The 24,008-nt window shown below is 45.5% G+C and overlaps 1 protein-coding gene across 1 annotated transcript in view; it reads left to right on the forward strand.

Moving 5' to 3' along the window:
* Positions 1 to 24,008, forward strand: part of LOC311225536 (stAR-related lipid transfer protein 9-like) — a 27,863-nt gene continuing 3,855 nt past the window's right edge. The window contains exons 1-8 of the mRNA XM_084310868.1: positions 1 to 4,046; positions 4,523 to 4,729; positions 6,647 to 6,857; positions 15,391 to 15,534; positions 16,759 to 16,867; positions 18,462 to 18,655; positions 21,873 to 21,937; positions 22,653 to 22,855. Coding sequence (XP_084166994.1) covers positions 106 to 4,046; positions 4,523 to 4,729; positions 6,647 to 6,857; positions 15,391 to 15,534; positions 16,759 to 16,867; positions 18,462 to 18,655; positions 21,873 to 21,937; positions 22,653 to 22,855 — 5,074 coding nt within the window. The 5' untranslated portion in view covers positions 1 to 105. The remainder of the gene's footprint in view (positions 4,047 to 4,522; positions 4,730 to 6,646; positions 6,858 to 15,390; positions 15,535 to 16,758; positions 16,868 to 18,461; positions 18,656 to 21,872; positions 21,938 to 22,652; positions 22,856 to 24,008) is intronic.

Below are 24,008 nucleotides of genomic sequence, written 5' to 3' on the forward strand. Positions count from 1 at the left end.
CAGCCTATTACAGGTTATTGGGGAAATGACTCCGCTGCATCAACACAGTGCGTTGCGTCTCACGGAGACGCTGAGAAAGATGCCCCTCGTTTGGCAATTGATGGAATGAATGAACCAAGAGTAACATGTCATCCTTCTTCTGGCGGCTATGATTATAATTGTAAAAAACGGCCTGGCGACCAGACCCGTTCGCTTGCCTCATCGGTGAAAACTGACGCCCCGCTACCACAGCCTGTTTATATTCTCCCAAACGCACCGACCTCCATGGACGGCACACGGGTTAATATTGATTCCGCTCCCGTGAGGGATGTTGATGAAGACAATATTGTACACACGCAGAACTCCGTGCGGGTGAGTGGACGACATTCCCGAGATGGTCGTCTTCCCGCGTCTGTGGTCACGGAATCGTCTGACTCCGCGCCAGCCCAGCAAAGTATCTCCGATGAAGAATATTCAATTGTGAAAGAACTAGAAGCTACCTGCCCCGCCGAGAATTTAGACGGAGCCGGGATTAGGACGAAAGACGAACATTACGTATCGTCACGGCATCGGACCGGCGCCCTACAAACTCAGCCGGATCACTTGGCTCAGACTTGTGTGGTCGATATGAATTACGACAACAAAAGCCACGTTGGCACACGGCCGAACGCTCAGTGCAGTGTTGACAACTCGACCCGGAACAACATTATTAAAGATGGCCGCGTGATCAAAGGTGAAGACGGGACGATAACTTGCGACGACACCCCGACGCGGGCTCCCGTGATCTTGTCGGAATTGCCAAACGGGACGAGTGCTTCTGCGTCCGCCCTATCGAGAATACAAAAGGGGAACGGTAATGCGAATACGGGTGACCGTGACGGCGATGTAACGTTGAACGAGGGAAACGCACCCGGTGGTAAACAGGGTAATTCCGCTGTTAAGCCCAAGAAAGGAAAGTCGAAGAGGTTTAGAAGATCCAAAGCCCTCGCTCATCCCGACTCCTCCTCCTCCGACTCCACACTCCAGTCTTCGTCGGAGGAAGAGGACGATACGGCCAGCAGGGTGCATCGCGGCAGGCCTTCGTCGACGAAGGTGACGCCTGGAAGTCAGAGTTGTGGCAAACAGGAAGTCATTCAAGCCGCTGGAAGCAACGACGCGGCCCTTTCTCCTTTGAGTACATTCATAATGGAGACTTGCTCCCCCGGAACCCCAGTTAAGAAAGACAATAAAGATGGAGTCTGTAACGAATACAGCCCAACAGGACACACTTTACCCACTCAAACAATGCGGACGAACAGGACGAATACGGAGGAAATCCTCACCTGGGGAAAACACGACAGCGAACCGCGGCTTCCGCCGAAGCCTCAGGACTCCTCCCCGATGCATTTTGCCTCGAGTGACATCAACCCCTTCGTTCATCAGTGGCAAGAGGACGAACCGAGTCAAAGGAGTCACAGGAACCCCGCGTTCGGAAGTGCCGCTGACCTGTCCTGCAAGTCCCCCCTGTTGACCGGTGCCGAGGAGCGCATGACGAGGTGCTGCAGCGTCGACAACGGTTTGAACGGGCAGAACTCGCCGTTCAACTCCCACCTCAGCACGTACGCCAATAACAACAGGGGGCTCTCCAGTACGCTCAGCAGCATCGAGGATTACAAAGAGCCGGACGGCGCCCCGCCCCCGGCACCTGAGCCCGCGCCCCGCCAACAACAGTCCTCGGATCGGATCGACGGCCGCCTCGTCGCCAACCTGACGGTGAACAGCGACTCTTCCGGTAACGATGTTCCCGGAGAAGAACGTTCCGGTCAAGTGGATGAAATCATGTTGGTTTACTCCTCCTCCGAGCAGGAGTCTCGTGTCGGTAAACCCCACGGCGTGAGCGGGAGGACGTGTGAACATCACGGCACTCAGACGGAACACGCCGCTCAAGGGACACTGACGAGCGGCGGTGTGAGTGACCTGAGGAGGAAGAGTCGGCGCAACACTCACGTCGCGCGGAAGACCGCTGCGGAAGATATAAGAGAATCGCCGACGTGGGCCAGCATGGAGAACATGTCCGTGCACATCTCTCGGCTGATACACAGCACCTCCGACCTGCTGGGGGACGTCCAGGGCATGAGGACGGGGGAGGTCCTCAACACGAGCTCACGGAGACATCTTAATAATGTCCCAACTATTAGCGTCTCGTATCGGTACTCCGACGACAGGAGCAAGAGAGACTGTTCGACCCAAACGGCGCTAGATGTCGGGATCCAGACCGAAAGGGCCTCGTCGACGCCGGTGGAGAGAGAAATATCGGTCCATCAAAACGCCCCCCCCACCGCGGAAAGCTCCACGATGCAACGCCATGAAATCAACGTGATAGTCAAAGTGATCGGCTCGGAAGTTCTCCACGTTTCTCAAACGGAGAACTCGTTCTCGGGCGCGGGCGAAGCCAAAGCTAAGACGGACGACGGGATACAGAGCACGCCTGACCTGAGGTCAGTCTTTCCATCGGAAGACGTCCCTCGCCGCAAAAAAACGTCTTCCTCCGCGGAGACCGTGGTCGAATGTCAGAAACGTGCAAGATCCGTGGTGCGTCCTCCCGGAAGCTCTGTGGCGCTCCATGCTCCCGAGGCGGCGGCCGTGTCGCCCGGAGGTAAGACCGGCTGCTGCCGAGAGAACCACCACCACCACGGCCCCCCCTCCTCCGTGAGAATTGAACCTTCTCGTTGCGCGAGGAAACAGGCCAGGTACACGGACCGCGCCTCCTCCCCCATCCTCACTGTCGGAGCGAGGGCAAACACAACAAAGCCCCGGGGGAAACAACAACCTGCGCCATGCCCTCAGAAACACACAGCAGCGTTCAAGATTCACAATGAAAACAAAGATCACGTTTCGCCTGCGAAGGAGTGCCGGTGCATCGGTTTCAGAGATCAATCGATGAGCGCGGTAGCGTCTCTTACGGACGATCGTCAAACGCTCGGTCGCCGCCGCTGCGATATCTCCTCCTCCGGCAGATCGATCGAATCCTTATCACTCGAGAACGTGACTGAAACAAGTTGTTGTTCGAGTCCCGAGGGGTCTCGTGTGGCACCCGCCGCCAGCCTCGCTTCATCGCCGGAGGGCCGCGTGGAAGACGACGACGAAAGGGATTTCGCGCGTAAAAAGGCGAACGATCGCCGCGCTCCACCCGACACCGACTGCCACGAGACGTTCCCCGCACGACGCGGTCCTAGATGGTCCCTGCCCTCTCCTATCACTAGCAGTGGAATCACGGTGCTGAACCCCCTTTCTGCCACGTTCAGACAGGACCGTGGGTGCAAGCAGGAAGGGAAATCTACTGACGGAAATGTAATCGCCTACAGAACACACGTTATGGAATACCGACACAGGCCAACGGATGATTCCGTGGACGACGACGACGACTATAACGGTCCTTACGACCGTTCCCCTGTCAGCGATAGGACCGCCCATCTTCAAGAAGACGACGACACGGTGTCTCTGGCGCCCAGCGAGTGCGACACGGACGTCCTCGTGAACATCAGACCGGACGTCTCCGGTCTGTCCCCGCAGCGACGACTCCTCGCTCGGCCCTCCCCGGTCCCGGAGGACCTGCCCATGCACAACAAGTTCACCAACTGGTCGGGCATCAGTCAACGGCAATTGGACCGGCTCTCCGGTTGCCCCGGCAAACAGGCCACCACCACCGCCGGCCGGCATCAAACAGACGGCCGCGGCGACGAGAGAAGAAACGGCGCAGAGTGGGACGAGACGGAAAGTTCCGCTTCGAACGCCGCCGCGGAGTCCGCCGTCCAGAGGAGGGGGAGGAGGGGGAAGACGACGAGGGAGATAGAGAGGCTGCGTCGGGAGAGGGAGCGGGTGATGGCGACGGTCCGGCTCAACATGAACCCTCATCAGCTGACCGTGGAGCTGGCCGAGGCCAAGCTGCACTACGGCCTGGGGGAGACGGACGCGCTGCTGAAGATGCTCTGCTCCGGCTCCAGACAGCAGGAGGAGGAGGAGGAGCAGGAGGAGGAGGAGGAGGAGGAGGAGTCCTCTGCTCCCACCAAACAGCAGCTCTACGACAGGTAAAGGGTGGTTCCCCTCGTCGGGGCAAACGTTCTGACTTCAATATTAGAGTGAAAACTTTAAAGTATCAGAAAATTCGATTTTTGTTGTCGTTTCGTCCGCAGACTTTATCTGAAAAACCGTCGTTTTATTTTTTATTTTTATCAAATACCACAGGTTTATTTTGAGACCGTTTGGAGATTTTAGAGGGGGGGGGGGGGGGGATGCATTGTTATTATGACCCAAGAGATTTTCTCCCTGGCTTTCAACTCGGGTTGAGCTGGGCACCCGATTTTAACATGTATCTCTCTGTACTGTACTTCTTGTATTGTTGTATATTGTTGTATTGTGCATGGTATGTTTTTGTGCCACATTGCATTGCCTGTGTTCGCCTTTTATTGACCCGTACAGCACTTTGGTCAACTGCGGTTGTTTTAAACGAGCCTGGAGTTGAGTGGAGTTGATTCCCACCGTCCCGCTCCTCCTTCCCTCTCAGTCACAGGCGGAGCGTCGACGGTTTGAGGCGGGAGCGAGAGGCTCGTCTCCAGTCCTGTCGTAGAGCTCGCAGCCTGAGTCCCGGCAGGCAGCACCCCCGTCGCCCCCCTCCTCAGGAGGACGTGTCCCGGGCCCACGTCTCGGCCATGCCCAGCCGTCGGAGAGACCACCTGCAGCAGCTCCGCCAAGAAGTGGTCGAAAGTACCAGGTAACGTTTATTATTATTATTAGGGATGCTCGATATTGGCTTTTTTACCGATACCGATATACCGATATTGTCCAACTCTTAATTTCCGATACCGATATCAACCGATACCGATATATGCAGGGTTTCCCCCCCCAAAAAAACGGAATAATTTCAGGTAATTAACATTACATATCTCTTGTTGTGGAATTAACACAACATTATGCATACTTTTGACAATAAATAAAATCAGAATTTGTTCTTACTTGCTTGCCTGGGTAAATAAAGGTTATAGAAATGTAAAAAAATTGAAAACCGATACCGATATTTTCCGATATCACATTTTAATGCCGATATCGGCCGATAATATCGGACATCCCTAATTATTATTATTATTATTATTTATTTTTATGGACAGTGCACATTATATTCAGTTTCCACATCAATGTAAATGTGCCAGATGTTAGCTAATGAGCTAGTTTCCATGTGTAGTCCCTGCCTGCCTGCATGTCTTCATGGTGTGGGAGGAGACCAGAGTACCTGGAGGAGACCAGAGTACCTGGAGGAAACCAGAGTACCTGGAGGAAACCAGAGTACCTGGAGGAAACCAGAGTACCTGGAGGAAACCAGAGTACCTGGAGGAAACCAGAGTACCTGGAGGAAACCAGAGTACCTGGAGGAGACCAGAGTACCTGGAGGAAACCAGAGTACCTGGAGGAAACCAGAGTACCTGGAGGAAACCAGAGTACCTGGAGGAAACCAGAGTACCTGGAGGAAACCAGAGTACCTGGAGGAAACCAGAGTACCTGGAGGAAACCAGAGTACCTGGAGGAGACCAGAGTACCTGGAGGAAACCAGAGTACCTGGAGGAAACCAGAGTACCTGGAGGAGACCAGAGTACCTGGAGGAAACCAGAGTACCTGGAGGAAACCAGAGTACCTGGAGGAAACCAGAGTACCTGGAGGAAACCAGAGTACCTGGAGGAGACCAGAGTACCTGGAGGAAACCAGAGTACCTGGAGGAGACCAGAGTACCTGGAGGAAACCAGAGTACCTGGAGGAAACCAGAGTACCTGGAGGAAACCAGAGTACCTGGAGGAAACCAGAGTACCTGGAGGAAACCAGAGTACCTGGAGGAGACCAGAGTACCTGGAGGAAACCAGAGTACCTGGAGGAAACCAGAGTACCTGGAGGAAACCAACCAGAGTACCTGGAGGAAACCAGAGTATCTGGAGGAGACCAGAGTACCTGGAGGAAACCAGAGTACCTGGAGGAAACCAGAGTACCTGGAGGAAACCAGAGTACCCGGAGGAAACCAGAGTACCTGGAGGAAACCAGAGTACCTGGAGGAGACCAGAGTACCTGGAGGAAACCAGAGTACCTGGAGGAAACCAGAGTACCTGGTCCGGGGTGCGTCCATGCTTTCTACAACGGAGTTCGGTGATTTGTGAATCTGATTGGCCACTGACGTTTCTGGTCATGTGACATGTGCGCCCAATAGCGTGATGAGCTGTGTCTTTGCCCATTTCCGCGTCGAACAGCCTGCAAAGCACCTGGCGTTCTATCGCCATGCTCTAAGACAAACTCTAACCTTAACCAACTTCGAAAGAGTGCCTAAGCTTAACCAGTGTAGACACTTGCGGTCCCACGATTGGGCGTACATGTCACATGACCAGAAATGACCTGGCCAATCAGATTCGCAAATCGCCGAACTCCGTTGTAGAAAGTATTCACGCGTCCGGCGTAGCTTAGTCACGTGACTCGGTTGGTGTCGCCGATTGGCTCGAACGCGGTACGTTTGTAAACAGCGAACAGGTCTATTATTTATCATCATCACCGCATCGAGCCACACCTCGTTGCGGTCGTCGTGATATCGTTATTATTATCTCCCGTCGAGATCCTGTCCACCTATAAAAGATCCACGTTGTTGTTCCTCCTCCAGGGTACCGGACCCTCCTCCCAGCGGCCCCAGGGGGGGAGCGGGCCACCGCCACCACTACTACCCGTCCCAGATCCAGCTGCTGCTGCGGGACTACGGCCGCGCCCGCGAGGAGGCCCGGGCGGAGATAGCGCGGGCGCGGGAGCGTCTCCGCCAGAGGACGGAGCAGGAGAAGCGGCGGCTGCTGCAGCAGACCCTGTCTCAGGTGGTCCAGGTGAGAGACGACACACACAGACCCTGTCTCAGGTGGTCCAGGTGAGAGACGACACACAGACCCTGTCTCAGGTGGTCCAGGTGAGAGACGACACACAGACCCTGTCTCAGGTGGTCCAGGTGAGAGACGACACACAGACCCTGTCTCAGGTGGTCCAGGTGAGAGACGACACACAGACCCTGTCTCAGGTGGTCCAGGTGAGAGACGACACACAGACCCTGTCTCAGGTGGTCCAGGTGAGAGACGACACACACAGACCCTGTCTCAGGTGGTCCAGGTGAGAGACGACACACACAGACCCTGTCTCAGGTGGTCCAGGTGAGAGACGACACACACAGACCCTGTCTCAGGTGGTCCAGGTGAGAGACGACACACACAGACCCTGTCTCAGGTGGTCCAGGTGAGAGACGACACACAGACCCTGTCTCAGGTGGTCCAGGTGAGAGACGACACACACAGACCCTGTCTCAGGTGGTCCAGGTTTCTGACGCAAAAAAATTAACCAACTAAAACGAAAACGAACGCAAAAAAAAGAACACAAAAAAGAACACAAAAAAAGAACACAAAAAAGAACACAAAAATTAACTAACTAAAACTAAAACGCAAAAAAACTAACGCAAAAAAAAGAACGAACTAAAACGAAAACGCAAAAAAACGAATGCAAAAAAAGAACGCAAAAAAATTAACCAACTAAAACGAAAACGAACGCACACAAAAAAGAAAATAAAAAGAACACAAAAAAGAACACAAAAAAATAACACAAAAAAATAACTAACTAAAACGAAAACGCAGAAAAAACGAACGCAAAAAAACGAACGAACTAAAACGAAAACGCACAAAAAAACGCAAAAAACGCAAAAAAATTAACGAACCGAAAACGAACAAAAAAGAACGAAAAAAAAAGAACGAACTAAAACGAAAATGCAAAAAAACGAACGCAAAAAAAGAATGCAAAAAAAATAACGAACTAAGTTCTATGGAGGCACAGGGTCTCTCTGTATCAGTCAGGTGTCTCCTCTAGCTCTGTGGAGGCTGCATGTTTCTGACGCAAAAAAATTAACCAACTAAAACGAAAACGAACGCAAAAAAAAGAACACAAAAAAGAACACAAAAAAAAGAACACAAAAAAGAACACAAAAATTAACTAACTAAAACGAAAACGCAAAAAAACTAACGCAAAAAAACTAACGAACTAAAACAAAAACGCAAAAAAACGAACGAACTAAAACGAAAACGCACAAAAAAACGCAAAAAACGCAAAAAAATTAACGAACCGAAAACGAACAAAAAAGAACGAAAAAAAAAATAACGAACTAAAACGAAAATGCAAAAAAACGAACGCAAAAAAAGAATGCAAAAAAAATAACGAACTAAAACGCAAAAAAACGAACGCAAAAAAAGAACACAAAAAAAAGAATGAAAAAAAAGAACGCAAAAAATGAACGAACTAAAACGAAAACGCAAAAAAACGAACGCAAAAAAAATAACGAACTAAAACAAAAACGCAAAAAAACGAACGAACTAAAACGAAAACGCAAAAAAACGAACGCAAAAAAAAGAACGAACTAAAACGAAAACGCAAAAAAACTAACGCAAAAAAACTAACGAACTAAAACAAAAACGCAAAAAAACGAACGAACTAAAACGAAAACGCACAAAAAAACGCAAAAAACGCAAAAAAATGAACGAACCGAAAACGAACAAAAAATAACGAAAAAAAAAATAACGAACTAAAACGAAAATGCAAAAAAACGAACGCAAAAAAAGAATGCAAAAAAAATAACGAACTAAAACGCAAAAAAACGAACGCAAAAAAAGAACACAAAAAAAAGAATGAAAAAAAAGAACGCAAAAAATGAACGAACTAAAACGAAAACGCAAAAAAACGAACGCAAAAAAAATAACGAACTAAAACAAAAACGCAAAAAAACGAACGAACTAAAACGAAAACGCAAAAAAACGAACGCAAAAAAAAGAACGAACTAAAACGAAAACGCAAAAAAACGAATGCAAAAAAAGAACGCAAAAAAATTAACCAACTAAAACGAAAACTAACGCACACAAAAAAGAAAATAAAAATAACACAAAAAAGAACACAAAAAAATAACACAAAAAAATAACTAACTAAAACGAAAACGCAGACCCTGTCTCAGGTGGTCCAGGTGAGAGACGACACACACAGACCCTGTCTCAGGTGGTCCAGGTGAGAGACGACACACAGACCCTGTCTCAGGTGGTCCAGGTGAGAGACGACACACAGACCCTGTCTCAGGTGGTCCAGGTGAGAGACGACACACAGACCCTGTCTCAGGTGGTCCAGGTGAGAGACGACACACAGACCCTGTCTCAGGTGGTCCAGGTGAGAGACGACACACAGACCCTGTCTCAGGTGGTCCAGGTGAGAGACGACACACAGACCCTGTCTCAGGTGGTCCAGGTGAGAGACGACACACAGACCCTGTCTCAGGTGGTCCAGGTGAGAGACGACACACAGACCCTGTCTCAGGTGGTCCAGGTGAGAGACGACACACAGACCCTGTCTCAGGTGGTCCAGGTTTCTGACGCAAAAAAATTAACCAACTAAAACGAAAACGAACGCAAAAAAAAGAACACAAAAAAGAACACAAAAAAAAGAACACAAAAAAGAACACAAAAATTAACTAACTAAAACGAAAACGCAAAAAAACTAACGCAAAAAAACTAACGAACTAAAACAAAAACGCAAAAAAACGAACGAACTAAAACGAAAACGCACAAAAAAACGCAAAAAACGCAAAAAAATGAACGAACCGAAAACGAACAAAAAAGAACGAAAAAAAAAGAACGAACTAAAACGAAAATGCAAAAAAAAGAACGCAAAAAAAGAATGCAAAAAAATAACGAACTAAAACGCAAAAAAACGAACGCAAAAAAAGAACACAAAAAAAAGAATGAAAAAAAAGAACGCATAAAAAACGAAAAGGCAAAAAAAAGGCAAAAAAATTAACGAACTAAAACGAAAACGCAAAAAAACGAACGCAAAAAAAAGAACGAACTAAAACGAAAACGAACGCACACAAAAAAGAAAATAAAAAGAACACAAAAAAGAACACAAAAAAATAACACAAAAAAATAACTAACTAAAACGAAAACGCAGAAAAAACGAACGCAAAAAAACGAACGAACTAAAACGAAAACGCACAAAAAAACGCAAAAAAACGCAAAAAAATTAACGAACCGAAAACGAACAAAAAAGAACGAAAAAAAAAGAACGAACTAAAACGAAAATGCAAAAAAACGAACGCAAAAAAAGAATGCAAAAAAAATAACGAACTAAGTTCTATGGAGGCACAGGGTCTCTCTGTATCAGTCAGGTGTCTCCTCTAGCTCTGTGGAGGCTGCATGTTTCTGACGCAAAAAAATTAACCAACTAAAACGAAAACGAACGCAAAAAAAAGAACACAAAAAAGAACACAAAAAAAAGAACACAAAAAAGAACACAAAAATTAACTAACTAAAACGAAAACGCAAAAAAACTAACGCAAAAAAACTAACGAACTAAAACAAAAACGCAAAAAAACGAACGAACTAAAACGAAAACGCACAAAAAAACGCAAAAAACTCAAAAAAATGAACGAACCGAAAACGAACAAAAAAGAACGAAAAAAAAAATAACGAACTAAAACGAAAATGCAAAAAAACGAACGCAAAAAAAGAATGCAAAAAAAATAACGAACTAAAACGCAAAAAAACGAACGCAAAAAAAGAACACAAAAAAAAGAATGAAAAAAAAGAACGCAAAAAATGAACGAACTAAAACGAAAACGCAAAAAAACGAACGCAAAAAAAATAACGAACTAAAACAAAAACGAACGAACTAAAACGAAAACACAAAAAAACGAACGCATAAAAAACGAAAAGGCAAAAAAAAGGCAAAAAAATTAACGAACTAAAACGAAAACGCAAAAAAACGAACGCAAAAAAAAGAACGAACTAAAACGAAAACGCAAAAAAACGAATGCAAAAAAAGAACGCAAAAAAATTAACCAACTAAAACGAAAACGAACGCACACAAAAAAGAAAATAAAAAGAACACAAAAAAGAACACAAAAAAATTACACAAAAAAATAACTAACTAAAACGAAAACGCAGACCCTGTCTCAGGTGATCAGTCAGGTCTAGCTCTGTGGAGGCTGCATGTTTCTGACGCAAAAAAATTAACCAACTAAAACGAAAACGAACGCAAAAAAAAGAACACAAAAAAGAACACAAAAAAAAGAACACAAAAAAGAACACAAAAATCAACTAACTAAAACGAAAACGCAAAAAAACTAACGCAAAAAAACTAACGAACTAAAACAAAAACGCAAAAAAACGAACGAACTAAAACGAAAACGCACAAAAAAACGCAAAAAACGCAAAAAAATGAACGAACCGAAAACGAACAAAAAATAACGAAAAAAAAATAACGAACTAAAACGAAAATGCAAAAAAACGAACGCAAAAAAAGAATGCAAAAAAAATAACGAACTAAAACGCAAAAAAACGAACGCAAAAAAAGAACACAAAAAAAAGAATGAAAAAAAAGAACGCAAAAAATGAACGAACTAAAGTGAGAGGTGAGAGACGACGACACAGACCCTGTCTCAGGTGGTCCAGGTGAGAGACGACACAGACCCTGTCTCAGGTGGTCCAGGTGAGAGACGACACACAGACCCTGTCTCAGGTGGTCCAGGTGAGAGACGACACACAGACCCTGTCTCAGGTGGTCCAGGTGAGAGACGACACACAGACCCTGTCTCAGGTGGTCCAGGTGAGAGACGACACACAGACCCTGTCTCAGGTGGTCCAGGTGAGAGACGACACACACAGACCCTGTCTCAGGTGGTCCAGGTGAGAGACGACACACACAGACCCTGTCTCAGGTGGTCCAGGTGAGAGACGACACACAGACCCTGTCTCAGGTGGTCCAGGTGAGAGACGACACACACAGACCCTGTCTCAGGTGGTCCAGGTGAGAGACGACACACAGACCCTGTCTCAGGTGGTCCAGGTGAGAGACGACACACACAGACCCTGTCTCAGGTGGTCCAGGTGAGAGACGACACACAGACCCTGTCTCAGGTGGTCCAGGTGAGAGACGACACACAGACCCTGTCTCAGGTGGTCCAGGTGAGAGACGACACACAGACCCTGTCTCAGGTGGTCCAGGTGAGAGACGACACACACAGACCCTGTCTCAGGTGGTCCAGGTGAGAGACGACACACAGACCCTGTCTCAGGTGGTCCAGGTGAGAGACGACACACAGACCCTGTCTCAGGTGGTCCAGGTGAGAGACGACACACGACACACGGTGGGCGGGGTCTCGCCGCCTCATCACCTGCCCGTCTCACCGGCGCCGACGACGCGTCTCACCGCGATGCGGCCATTTTAGATGTTAGTGACTTTGACACCGAATCAAGGGGGTTTTGTATTTTTGTATTTATTGGTTTAAAATACAGAGACGGTGCATATTAAGGAACATTTGACTGTAAATATGCCAGTTTAGCCAAGTTGGCTAATTTTCAACTGTAGTCTCTGGGGCAGGTGACATGAGCACTACAATAATTAAAACATAGTACAATAATTAAAACACGGTAGGAATCAGTATAGGTTACAATACACTAAAATACATACAAATAAATACATTAAAATACATTACAATACAACCCCTCAGTTAAAATGGTCGCACACTTGACCATCTCTCAACCATGATTTTAAGTTAGTTTTAAATGAGATGTAACTTTGATACTCCCTGAGCCGTGTTGGCAGACTGTTCCAGGTGTGGGCTGCTCTCACGGAAAAGGCTGTCTGACTAAAAGCAGACCTCCTGTTTGGGACGACACAGTCCCCTCTGACTACAGACCTGGTATATCTGTCAGCAGATGCTTTCTGTTTTATGAAAGTACAGAGGGGGGGGGGAGGAGCCAAGCCATGTAGAAAGAATGGTTGAAGAAAGAGATTAAATCTTTTCCAAATCTCTACTCTCAGCGATCTAATGTAATATAGTTCTCTTAATTATTCTTAATGACCTGTATGCCATTATATGTTATGCTTTCTTTTTTAGAGGCTTTTTTTAACACTATAGGCCCAGGGACAACAGTTGAAAATTAGCTTTGGCGCTAACACACATGTCTCACACGTTTACATTAAAATTATTATTAAATTCGAAGGTTCGAACGTCCGTTCGGAAAAACCCTGACGAAGTTCGAAGCCCAAAAACAGGCTTCGGTCTCACAGCCCTAGTCCTCTGGTTCTGCAGCTGTGCTCAGCCCTAGTCCTCTGGTTCTGCAGCTGTGCTCAGCCCTAGTCCTCTGGTTCTGCAGCTGTGCTCAGTGTGTCCTCCTCTGGTTCTGCAGCTGTGCTCAGTGTCCTCCTCTGGTTCTGCAGCTGTGCTCAGCCCTAGTCCTCTGGTTCTGCAGCTGTGCTCAGTGTGTCCTCTGGTTCTGCAGCTGTGCTCAGTGTGTCCTCTGGTTATGCAGCTGTGCTCAGTGTGTCCTCCTCTGGTTCTGCAGCTGTGCTCAGTGTCCTCCTCTGGTTCTGCAGCTGTGCTCAGCCCTAGTCCTCTGGTTCTGCAGCTGTGCTCAGTGTGTCCTCTGGTTCTGCAGCTGTGCTCAGTGTCCTCCTCTGGTTCTGCAGCTGTGCTCAGTGTGTCCTCCTCTGGTTCTGCAGCTGTGCTCAGTGTGTCCTCCTCTGGTTCTGCAGCTGTGCTCAGTGTGTCCTCTGGTTCTGCAGCTGTGCTCAGTGTGTCCTCTGGTTCTGCAGCTGTGCTCAGCCCTAGTCCTCTGGTTCTGCAGCTGTGCTCAGTGTGTCCTCCTCTGGTTCTGCAGCTGTGCTCAGTGTGTCCTCCTCTGGTTCTGCAGCTGTGCTCAGTGTCCTCCTCTGGTTCTGCAGCTGTGCTCAGTGTCCTCCTCTGGTTCTGCAGCTGTGCTCAGTGTGTCCTCCTCTGGTTCTGCAGCTGTGCTCAGTGTGTCCTTTGGTTCTGCAGCTGTGCTCAGTGTGTCCTCTGGTTCTGCAGCTGTGCTCAGTGTGTCCTCCTCTGGTTCTGCAGCTGTGCTCAGTGTGTCCTCCTCTGGTTCTGCAGCTGTGCTCAGTGTGTCCTCTGGTTCTGCAGCTGTGCTCAGTGTGTCCTCTGGTTCTGCAGCTGTGCTCAGTGTGTCCTCTGGTTCTGCAGCTGTGTTCAGTGTGTGTCCTCTGGTTCTGCAGCTGTGCTCAGCCCTAGTCCTCTGGTTCTGCGGCTGTGCTCAGTGTGTCCTCTGGTTCTGCAGCTGTGCTCAGCCCTAGTCCTCTGGTTCTGCAGCTGTGCTCAGTGTGTCCTCTGGTTCTGCAGCTGTGCTCAGCCCTAGTCCTCTGGTTCTGCAGCTGTGCTCAGTGTGTCCTCTGGTTCTGCAGCTGTGCTCAGTGTCCTCCTCTGGTTCTGCAGCTGTGCTCAGTGCGTGTCTGGCTCTGGTTCTGCAGCTGTGCTCAGTGTGTCCTCTGGTTCTGCAGCTGTGCTCAGTGTGTCCTCTGGTTCTGCAGCTGTGCTCAGTGTGTCCTCCTCTGGTTCTGCAGCTGTGCTCAGTGTGTCCTCCTCTGGTTCTGCAGCTGTGCTCAGTGTGTCCTCTGGTTCTGCAGCTGTGCTCAGTGTGTCCTCTGGTTCTGCAGCTGTGCTCAGTGTGTGTCCTCTGGTTCTGCAGCTGTGCTCAGTGTGTGTCCTCTGGTTCTGCAGCTGTGCTCAGTGTGTCCTCCTCTGGTTCTGCAGCTGTGCTCAGTGTGTGTCCTCTGGTTCTGCAGCTGTGCTCAGTGTGTCCTCTGGTTCTGCAGCTGTGCTCAGTGTGTCCTCTGGTTCTGCAGCTGTGCTCAGTGTGTCCTCTGGTTCTGCAGCTGTGCTCAGTGTGTCCTCTGGTTCTGCAGCTGTGCTCAGTGTGTCCTCTGGTTCTGCAGCTGTGCTCAGTGTGTCCTCTGGTTCTGCAGCTGTGCTCAGTGTGTCCTCCTCTGGTTCTGCAGCTGTGCTCAGTGTGTCCTCTGGTTCTGCAGCTGTGCTCAGTGTGTCCTCCTCTGGTTCTGCAGCTGTGCTCAGTGTGTCCTCTGGTTCTGCAGCTGTGCTCAGTGTGTCCTCTGGTTCTGCAGCTGTGCTCAGTGTGTCCTCTGGTTCTGCAGCTGTGCTCAGTGTGTCCTCTGGTTCTGCAGCTGTGCTCAGTGTCCTCCTCTGGTTCTGCAGCTGTGCTCAGTGTGTCCTCCTCTGGTTCTGCAGCTGTGCTCAGTGTGTCCTCTGGTTCTGCAGCTGTGCTCAGTGTGTCCTCTGGTTCTGCAGCTGTGCTCAGTGTCCTCCTCTGGTTCTGCAGCTGTGCTCAGTGTGTCCTCTGGTTCTGCAGCTGTGCTCAGTGTCCTCCTCTGGTTCTGCAGCTGTGCTCAGTGTCCTCCTCTGGTTCTGCAGCTGTGCTCAGTGTGTCCTCTGGTTCTGCAGCTGTGCTCAGTGTGTGTCTGGTTCTGGTTCTGCAGCTGTGCTCAGTGTGTCCTCCTCTGGTTCTGCAGGACGACCTGCGCATCAGGACCAGGGTCAGCAGCAGTACCGGCTCCAGCCTCAGCCTGTCCTCCGGACCCACCTCGGGCTACAACAGCGGCAACACCACCCAGGTGACGGGTGGAGGCAGCAGACCCTCCCCCCCGAATGGACAGGTACTGTATACCTACATTTACAGCAGTGGTTCTCAAACGACGGGTCGCGACCCAAATCGAGGTCGCGGGTAGGTGACAGTGCATTGGCACATTGGCAAGTAAAAAAACAATAATAATAATAAAAAAAAAAATTGGCAAATATATTCTGGCTAAATATGCCTTGTTTTATAAATGTGTGTATTGATGACATAGTGCTGTAAATCAAATGTTCTAATAAATATGCATGATCAAGTTCAACAACGTGTGCCTTTATTTTGATATTCCTTAATTCCATGTTGAAATTCCGTGATTGAAACACGTATATACTCGTGAACGGACGCCATAGTGTTAAGTGTGGGGTCCACAAAAAAAAATCCAAAATAAAATGGGGTCGCGGTATGAAAAAGTTTGAGAACCCCTGATTTACAGGGTTATTAAAAAGTCTTAAAAAGTATTCAATTCACAGTTCTCAATTTTTACCTGTTAAACTCTATTAGCCCTATTTTCTGAAAATCCGCCTGAAAGTACATGAAACCAAGAAACTCAGAAACTATTGTGTGTGTTACCGTGCTGGAGTCAACTGTGATGAAACAGAGGAGAATAATATAAAATATATGGCACTCGTCTGTTTTTTAGATGGTAGTAGGACTGACCCCGATTAGTCGAATAGTCGACTAATAATCGATCGAAAGGAGCCGTAGTCGACTGCCAACCTCTTAGTCGCAAAAATAAATAAAAATTTTATATAATTATTATTTTTTATGTATCATTCTTTCCTAAAGAAAAGAGGCCTAGCAGCGTGGCTAACGCTAATGGAGCGCATACCAGCGAGGCTAACTGCCGAAGAAAACAGGCACAGAGGCACTGAAAGAGGATTTCACCCGTCTAATGAACACACTAGACTAGACTAATATCAAGATGTATCCATCAGTGGACCAATTGCATGCTTTTGCACAGAGGACAAGAAGCCTTCCGTCGACTTCTTCAGACATTAAGCACCCCCCCCCCCCACCCCCCCCCCCCCCCCATAGCCCGAATGATCCAAAAAGAGAATTTGGCCAATCAAAGTCGACTATACAACAAATCCTTAGTCGCCTGGGACAGGCCTAGTTTAGATGGAGATAGATTTTGGAATCCTTGTGGAGACGTTCATCTTCCTCACTACAGTCTGAATGGGAGAGAGAGGAGGAGGAAGAGGCTGAACTGCTGCATGGCCGCTCTGCTCTCTCTCTCTGTCTGGTTCAGGTCCCCGGGTTGCAGGACGTCGAGGACGTGAAGACCGGGACGCGTCCTCCTCCTCCGTGCGGCCCTCCTCGCAGTGTGAAGACCCAGAGGACCTGGCTGTCCGTCCAGGGTGAGGACCCCACCCACTCACAGGCCCCACACAGACCAGTTATAGTTGTTATATGTGTAACGGATGGTACCGCGAAGCGCAGTCATGATGGACTTCAGATGTTGTGAAGTGACTGGGGCGAGTAGCGGTGCTGTGGGTTAAGCTCACTCTCACCCTTAACACTTTGCATGCCACGCCCGAGATTATTCGTGTTATTACCCCCCGGGTTGAATGCCCAATCACGAGAATATTCGTTTTATTCGTTTTTTTTAATTTTATTAGCGATCTGAAATCATATTGCATCAAGCAAGTCTACCGTTGGAGATCCAGTCACCCCAGGCGCTCAGATGTGAAAAAAGCGCCCCCTATCGTCTCCCAGATGGTAAATCACCCTTTTGGATTGGACTCAATGAAAATGAATGGGAAAAAAATACCCGCACTCCACATTTTACTTCTCACTCATGTAACCGGGGTCTACCAGCTTCACTCTGGAGCCTCGGAGCCGCGGGGGATATGTGTTTTACTGTATACACGATGGATCAATCAAATGAGCGATTTTTTCGAATGGCGATCAGGAATTGGAATAATCCATTTGGATACCATCTGATCTCAGGTAAGGAATCTATGTTATCAGTATTAGGATAATCAGACCCATTTTCACGGATATAATAAGCTTTTATGTGATTATGGTGATAGGCTGTTTGACTCTGCTCGCGGTCAGGAAATAGGAGAATCGATTTCCAACTGGCGGCACGAGCGTGCATGCATACACATATACTATCGATCATCTAGCGTTTATTTGAAAACTATTCATAAATAGGCCGAAAAATGACAACGTTCTAGAATATTCCAGTAAAAGGCGATTATCATAGAATGTGTTGTTTTTTCCGTGAAAACAAGTGATTTTCAAAATGCTATCAAACGGAAATGAAGCGATAAAAAAACAATCTGCTACGACAATGTTGACTGGAAAATGAGTCTTTGATAAGCGACGGGCAGATTAGACACATAGCCATAATTTTAAACATAGATTAGGCAATATTAACGTTAACATTGGAGTGGATGTGGGCATTCAAGGGGGTAAAAAGGAAAACACGGCTGGTTCTCAAAGTGTTAAAAGACACATAGACACGTTACAAAGCAGTGAGTTCACCTCTTGGTATAGCGGTGTGTGCTGTTGCCCGCGGCGTGGTGGGAGACCCGGGTTCGAAACCCCCCCTCGGGGCATCGAAGTTTAAGGTGACGATGTCACAACCGTCACATATATATAATATAAAGAAATGTATAATAATAAAACATGAGAACTGCCTGTTTTTACAAGTAAACATTGACTTGGGAGTTAAATTTAAGGAAATCAAAGTATGCATTCCCCCGAGTAGTTCAAATATGTATTCATATTTATTATTCAATATTCATATTCAATATTTATTAAATGTATATTATATGTGTATAAAATATATATGTATTCGATATATTTTTTACGTGTATTCATATCAATATGTATTCATTTATATTGTTCTCAATATTCAGGTCAACCTGCACTCTCTACTGTACACATATTCCTATAGTGTCATAAACTCCTCTTCACCACGTGGTGCGTTTGATTTACCTGCAGATGTGAGCCTGCTGGAGCCTCCCGTGGCGGTGGTGGGGTTTGAGCCGCTGCTGTCTCCGTCGCCGCCCGCCCCCTCCCTGCGCCGGCGCACAGCCTCCTTCGGCTCCTCCTCCGTCTCCTCCTCCGTCTCCTCCCCCGTCTCCACCGCCTGCCAGGATGTCGCCTCCACCCTCCTGGGCAGAGCTCTGGCTGAGGTGGGTCAAATACATTTGTTATTGGTTGAGAAGGTATATCAAACGCACCCAGTCTGGATATTATGCTGCACACTATAACATAGCTATACATGTAATATATATAATAAATTACATAATAGCTATACATTTAATATTTATATATATAGCTATACATTTAATATTTATATATATATATAGCTATACATTTAATATGTATATATATAGCTATACATGTAATATTTATATATATATAGCTATACATTTAATATGTATATATATAGCTATACATTTAATATGTATGTATATAGCTATACATTTAATATTTATATATATATATATAGCTATACATTTAATATTTATATATATATAGCTATACATTTAATATGTATGTATATAGCTATACATTTAATATTTATATATATAGCTATACATTTAATATTTATATATATAGCTATACATTTAATATTTATATATATAGCTATACATTTAATATGTATATATATAGCTATACATTTAATATGTATATATATAGCTATACATGTAATATTTATATATAGCTATACATTTAATATTTATATATGTAGCTATACATTTAATATGTATATATATAGCTATACATGTAATATTTATATATATAGCTATACATTTAATATGTATATATATAGCTATACATTTAATATTTATATATATAGCTATACATTTAATATTTATATATATAGCTATACATGTAATATTTATATATATAGCTATACATTTAATATGTATATATATAGCTATACATTTAATATGTATATATATAGCTATACATTTAATATTTATATATATAGCTATACATTTAATATGTATATATATAGCTATACATTTAATATTTATATATATAGCTATACATTTAATATTTATATATATAGCTATACATGTAATATTTATATATATAGCTATACATGTAATATTTATATATATAGCTATACATTTAATATTTATATATATAGCTATACATTTAATATTTATATATATATAGCTATACATTTAATATTTATATATATAGCTATACATTTAATATATATATATATATATATATAGCTATACATTTAATATTTATATATATAGCTATACATTTAATATATATATATATATAGCTATACATTTAATATTTATATATATAGCTACACTACATTACACGTAGTTCATGAGATGCTGATTACTGACTAAAGTAAACATTTCCAACATATGAGTTCGGCTCTGGGTCCAGAAAATTACAACGATGATGATGTCGAAGGTCTGCAAGGAGCAGGCAAATAATATAACATGATTGATTGATTGATTGATTGATTATTTTATTGCACATGCACATAAAATGCTCAACCCTCATGGGTTTATAAGACACCAAAAATACTCTTGCAGTGTTCCATTATTACATTACACAGTAGATTAGATTAGATTAGAGTGCAAATCTAACGGTAAAGTGCAATAGTATATATACAATGTACAGGAGATTAAACTGGGTATAAAACATATAAATTACAGTTCGATATCTAAATACGGATTACATGGATACAGATTACAGCTCGCTCCCAAGCGTGGCAAATTAAATCTGCTACAAAAACAGTTCCCTTCCTGAATTCCATATTCATCCTTGCTCAAGAGAATCTACATAAATGGAGGACAATTTACAAAAAAAAAGTACAAGATTAACTAGAGCGACTATCCAGCTCACTTAAAAGGACGTCCATGGCGCCTTCTTCGATGCAAGGATCAGCGACGCGTTTCGACTATTAAACGAGTCTTCGCGCCCCGAAAGACTCGTTAGGAGTCGAAGCGCATCGCTGATCCTTGCATCAACAAAGGATTTTAAAAAATTTACAATCAGAGAGTTCGCCTCAGAGATTCCTGTTCAGACGGCCAGCCTCTATCTACCGTGGGCTTCCTTTGAAGTTAAAACCGGACCGTCACTTTATTTAATACCATACTTTTATGATGGTAATTTGGTGGTCACGCCGTTTGGATTTTATCCAAATCATTTTACACTTTTTATACGAGTAAGTGTATTTATGACATGTATATATTTGGCTGGAGCAGGAATCCAACCTCTAGTCTTGACAATATTATTATTATTATTATTATTATTATTATTATTATTATTATTATTATTATTATTATTATTATTATTATTATTATTATTATTATACCCACTGAGCTAGGAAAGGACCACTCTATCAGAATAGATTAGATTAGATTAAAATCTATACGTCATCATACAGCACAAGTACAGTACAATGAAAAGAAGTGCAAATGTAACAGTAAAGTGCAATAGTAATATACAAATGTACAGGTGATTAAACTGGGTATAGAATATATAAATGAGTACTACTGAGTAATAGTGCTAATCAGATGTATGTACAGAGTTGTAGTGTTAATATATGTACAGTGATACAGGTATAAAGACACTATGGTAGTAAGTCAGGCTGGCTAGCAGTGTAACTAGTAAGAGTAGGTAAGAGATATGTACAGATATAGATATAGTATCTCTACAGATATGTGCAGGTATGTACAGACTAGGGCTGACCCCGATTAGTCGAATAGTCGACTTATCGATCGAAACCAGCCGTAGTGGACTGCCAACCTCTTAGTTGAATGCAAAAAAAAGAAGAAAATTATGTATTCTTTTTTTGTTTTATCATTCTTTCCAAAAGCAAAGAGGCCTAGAAGCGTGGCTAACGCTAATGGCGCGCATACCAGCGAGGCTAACTCCCTAAGAAAACGGGCACAGAGGCACTGAAAGAGGATTTCACCCGTCTAATGAACACACTAGACTAGACTAATATCAAGATGTATCCATCAGTGGACCAATTGCATGCTTTTGCAGAGGACAAGAAGCCTTCAGTCGACTCCTTCAGACATTAAGCACCCCCCACAGCCCAAATGGAATGATACAATTGTCTTTTTAAATAATACTTTTTTTTTTTTGCATCGACTATCGTCGTAAAATTTCAGCCAATCAATGTCGACTATCCAAATCCTTAGTCGGGGACAGCCCTAGTACAGACAGAGGTGGATAGATGGTAAGAATAAATATATATATATATACGGTATATACAACATTATCCTCTGAAGATCATGATTATCCTCCATCATGGTGTAATGTACTCCCGTCGTGTGGATAATGGATCATGTGACGCAGATGGGCTTATTGTCGTCACCACCACCACCAGGGGCTAAAGAGAAGCCCTTGTCTCCCCAGGTCAGACTGGCCGCCGGCGGGGACACGAGGAACCTGGTCCAGGGCAGGGCCACAGCTGGCTGGAGGTGAGAGGTCACACACAGTAGAGGACCACCGCAACACTTCCGGTATTTTCAGCTCATGGGAGGGAGCATGTGGGGGGGGGGATCAAATTAATGAATGTTGATGAGAGCCTTGACATAAGTGGTTGTAGCTATGGCTGCACAGATTATTTTTTTGTTTTTTTTAATATATGTCTACTTTTAAAGAATATGAAATATTAGTGTTAAAATATTACAGATGTGCTCATGTACTAACTGAATCTTCTCTTGTGTATTTACACAGTGTGGAATAATGATCTCCCCCCCCCCCGCTCAAACAATCTCCCAGTCATGTTCCTTCCAACCCCCCTCCCATTCTTGCCCCCCCCCCCCCCACACACACCTCTCCAACCTGTCTACCCTCCCCCATTTATCCACCTTTTGTCTCTCACCTGATACCCCCCTCCCCCTTCTAACTCACCCCTCCCCCCTCCTGCCCCCCCCCCCCCCCCCCCCAACCCATCTACCCGATCTACCCACAATCCCTTTCTTTCTACTATAAAGACCTAATTTTAACTGGATTATTTACCGAGCTCTTTGGAGGGATACTAGGCCTTATCACTCCTGGAGTCATCCAGCAGTAACTCTTGATCTATTTCTACTTGATACTCTGTTTGAGCTAAATAATACACCTTAGAAGTTAACTATAAGTACATCTGACCGAGTCCATCCTCACTCACGGTGAATTCCTCCACAACAGGCACCAAGGCACCGAGCGAGGTATCCAGGCCTACTACAAGCCGTCCCCCTGCCCCTCCGCGCACGGCTTCCTGGGGGCCGCGGAGCTGGACCGGCCCCTGGGCGCTCTGTGGAGCCTGCTCCGACAACCCTCCAAGAGCCACCTGTACCACCGCTCGGTGCGTTCCGCCTGGACACGGCCACTAGATGGCAGCACTCAGCTAGGTGAGATGACCGTACATACTGTAGTGTACAGTGGTGGTTACCGGGGGAACGGTGCGTGGAATTAACTTTTTCAGACGGGGAGCGCCTCGTAGATCGTTCGTGTCACCAGCTCGAGTCGGGTCGTTAACCCTTTCACTGCCACATTACCAAACGGTTAACCCTTTCACCGCTTCAATACGGAAGGTTAACCCTTTCACTACCACAATACGGAAGGTTAACCCTTTCACTACCACACTACAGATGGTTAACATTTCACTGCCACACGACAAAGGGTTAACCCTTTCACAACCGCACTACAGAAGGTTAACCCTTTCACTACCACGCTTCAGACGGTTAACCCTTTCAACCGTCTGTAGTGTGGTAGTGAAAGGGTTAACCGTCTGTAGTGTGGTAGTGAAAGGGTTAACCGTCTGTAGTGTGGTAGTGAAAGGGTTAACCTTCTGTAGTGTGGTAGTGAAAGGGTTAACCTTATGTAGTGTGGTTGTGAAAGGGTTAACCTTCTGTAGTGTGGTAGTGAAAGGGTTAACCTTCTGTAGTGTGGTAGTGAAAGGGTTAAGGATTCATTCACTTAAAGGTGCTATAGGTGTTTTTTTGTTTTTGGTTAAAATAAGTGGTCTACATGTTAAAATAATAGCTTTTATATTCCGACAGCCGTCACTGTTATAGACTGCAGTAAACAGAAAATACATTTCCTGGCATCCAATCAGGAGAGAGGACTCCACACTGAAGATAATTGTCTCTAAATAATCTGCCAGTGCAGTAAGCAAATCTGGCAAGACTTCTTGAAATAAGTTAAAATATCTAGGGTTCTCTCTACTGATTGGATAAAGTGGGAACGGGATACCAGGACATTTATTTAGTGTTTACTGCGAAGCGTTGGGACTGAGAGACCCATGTTACTGACCAGACACTTTGTATCAGTGATGGCTGTCGGAAGGTAGAGCTATTTAACATAACATATTTTAACAAAATAATGCCACTTACAGCTCGTTTAACTGAGTCATGGTCTGCCACTCTGCCCCTAGTGGTGGCTCACAAACATTGCACTTTGCTTTGCATCTGTGACACATTGAGTCCCTTTTCCCCTTTTTGGGCTACATCCATGGACTCCTTCAAAACCCTCCTTTACCCAACTGTCCCTCTGATTTCCTTC

This window comes from Notolepis coatsorum (assembly GCF_963971535.1).
Source record: "Notolepis coatsorum genome assembly, chromosome: 3".
Lineage (NCBI taxonomy): Eukaryota > Metazoa > Chordata > Actinopteri > Aulopiformes > Paralepididae > Notolepis > Notolepis coatsorum.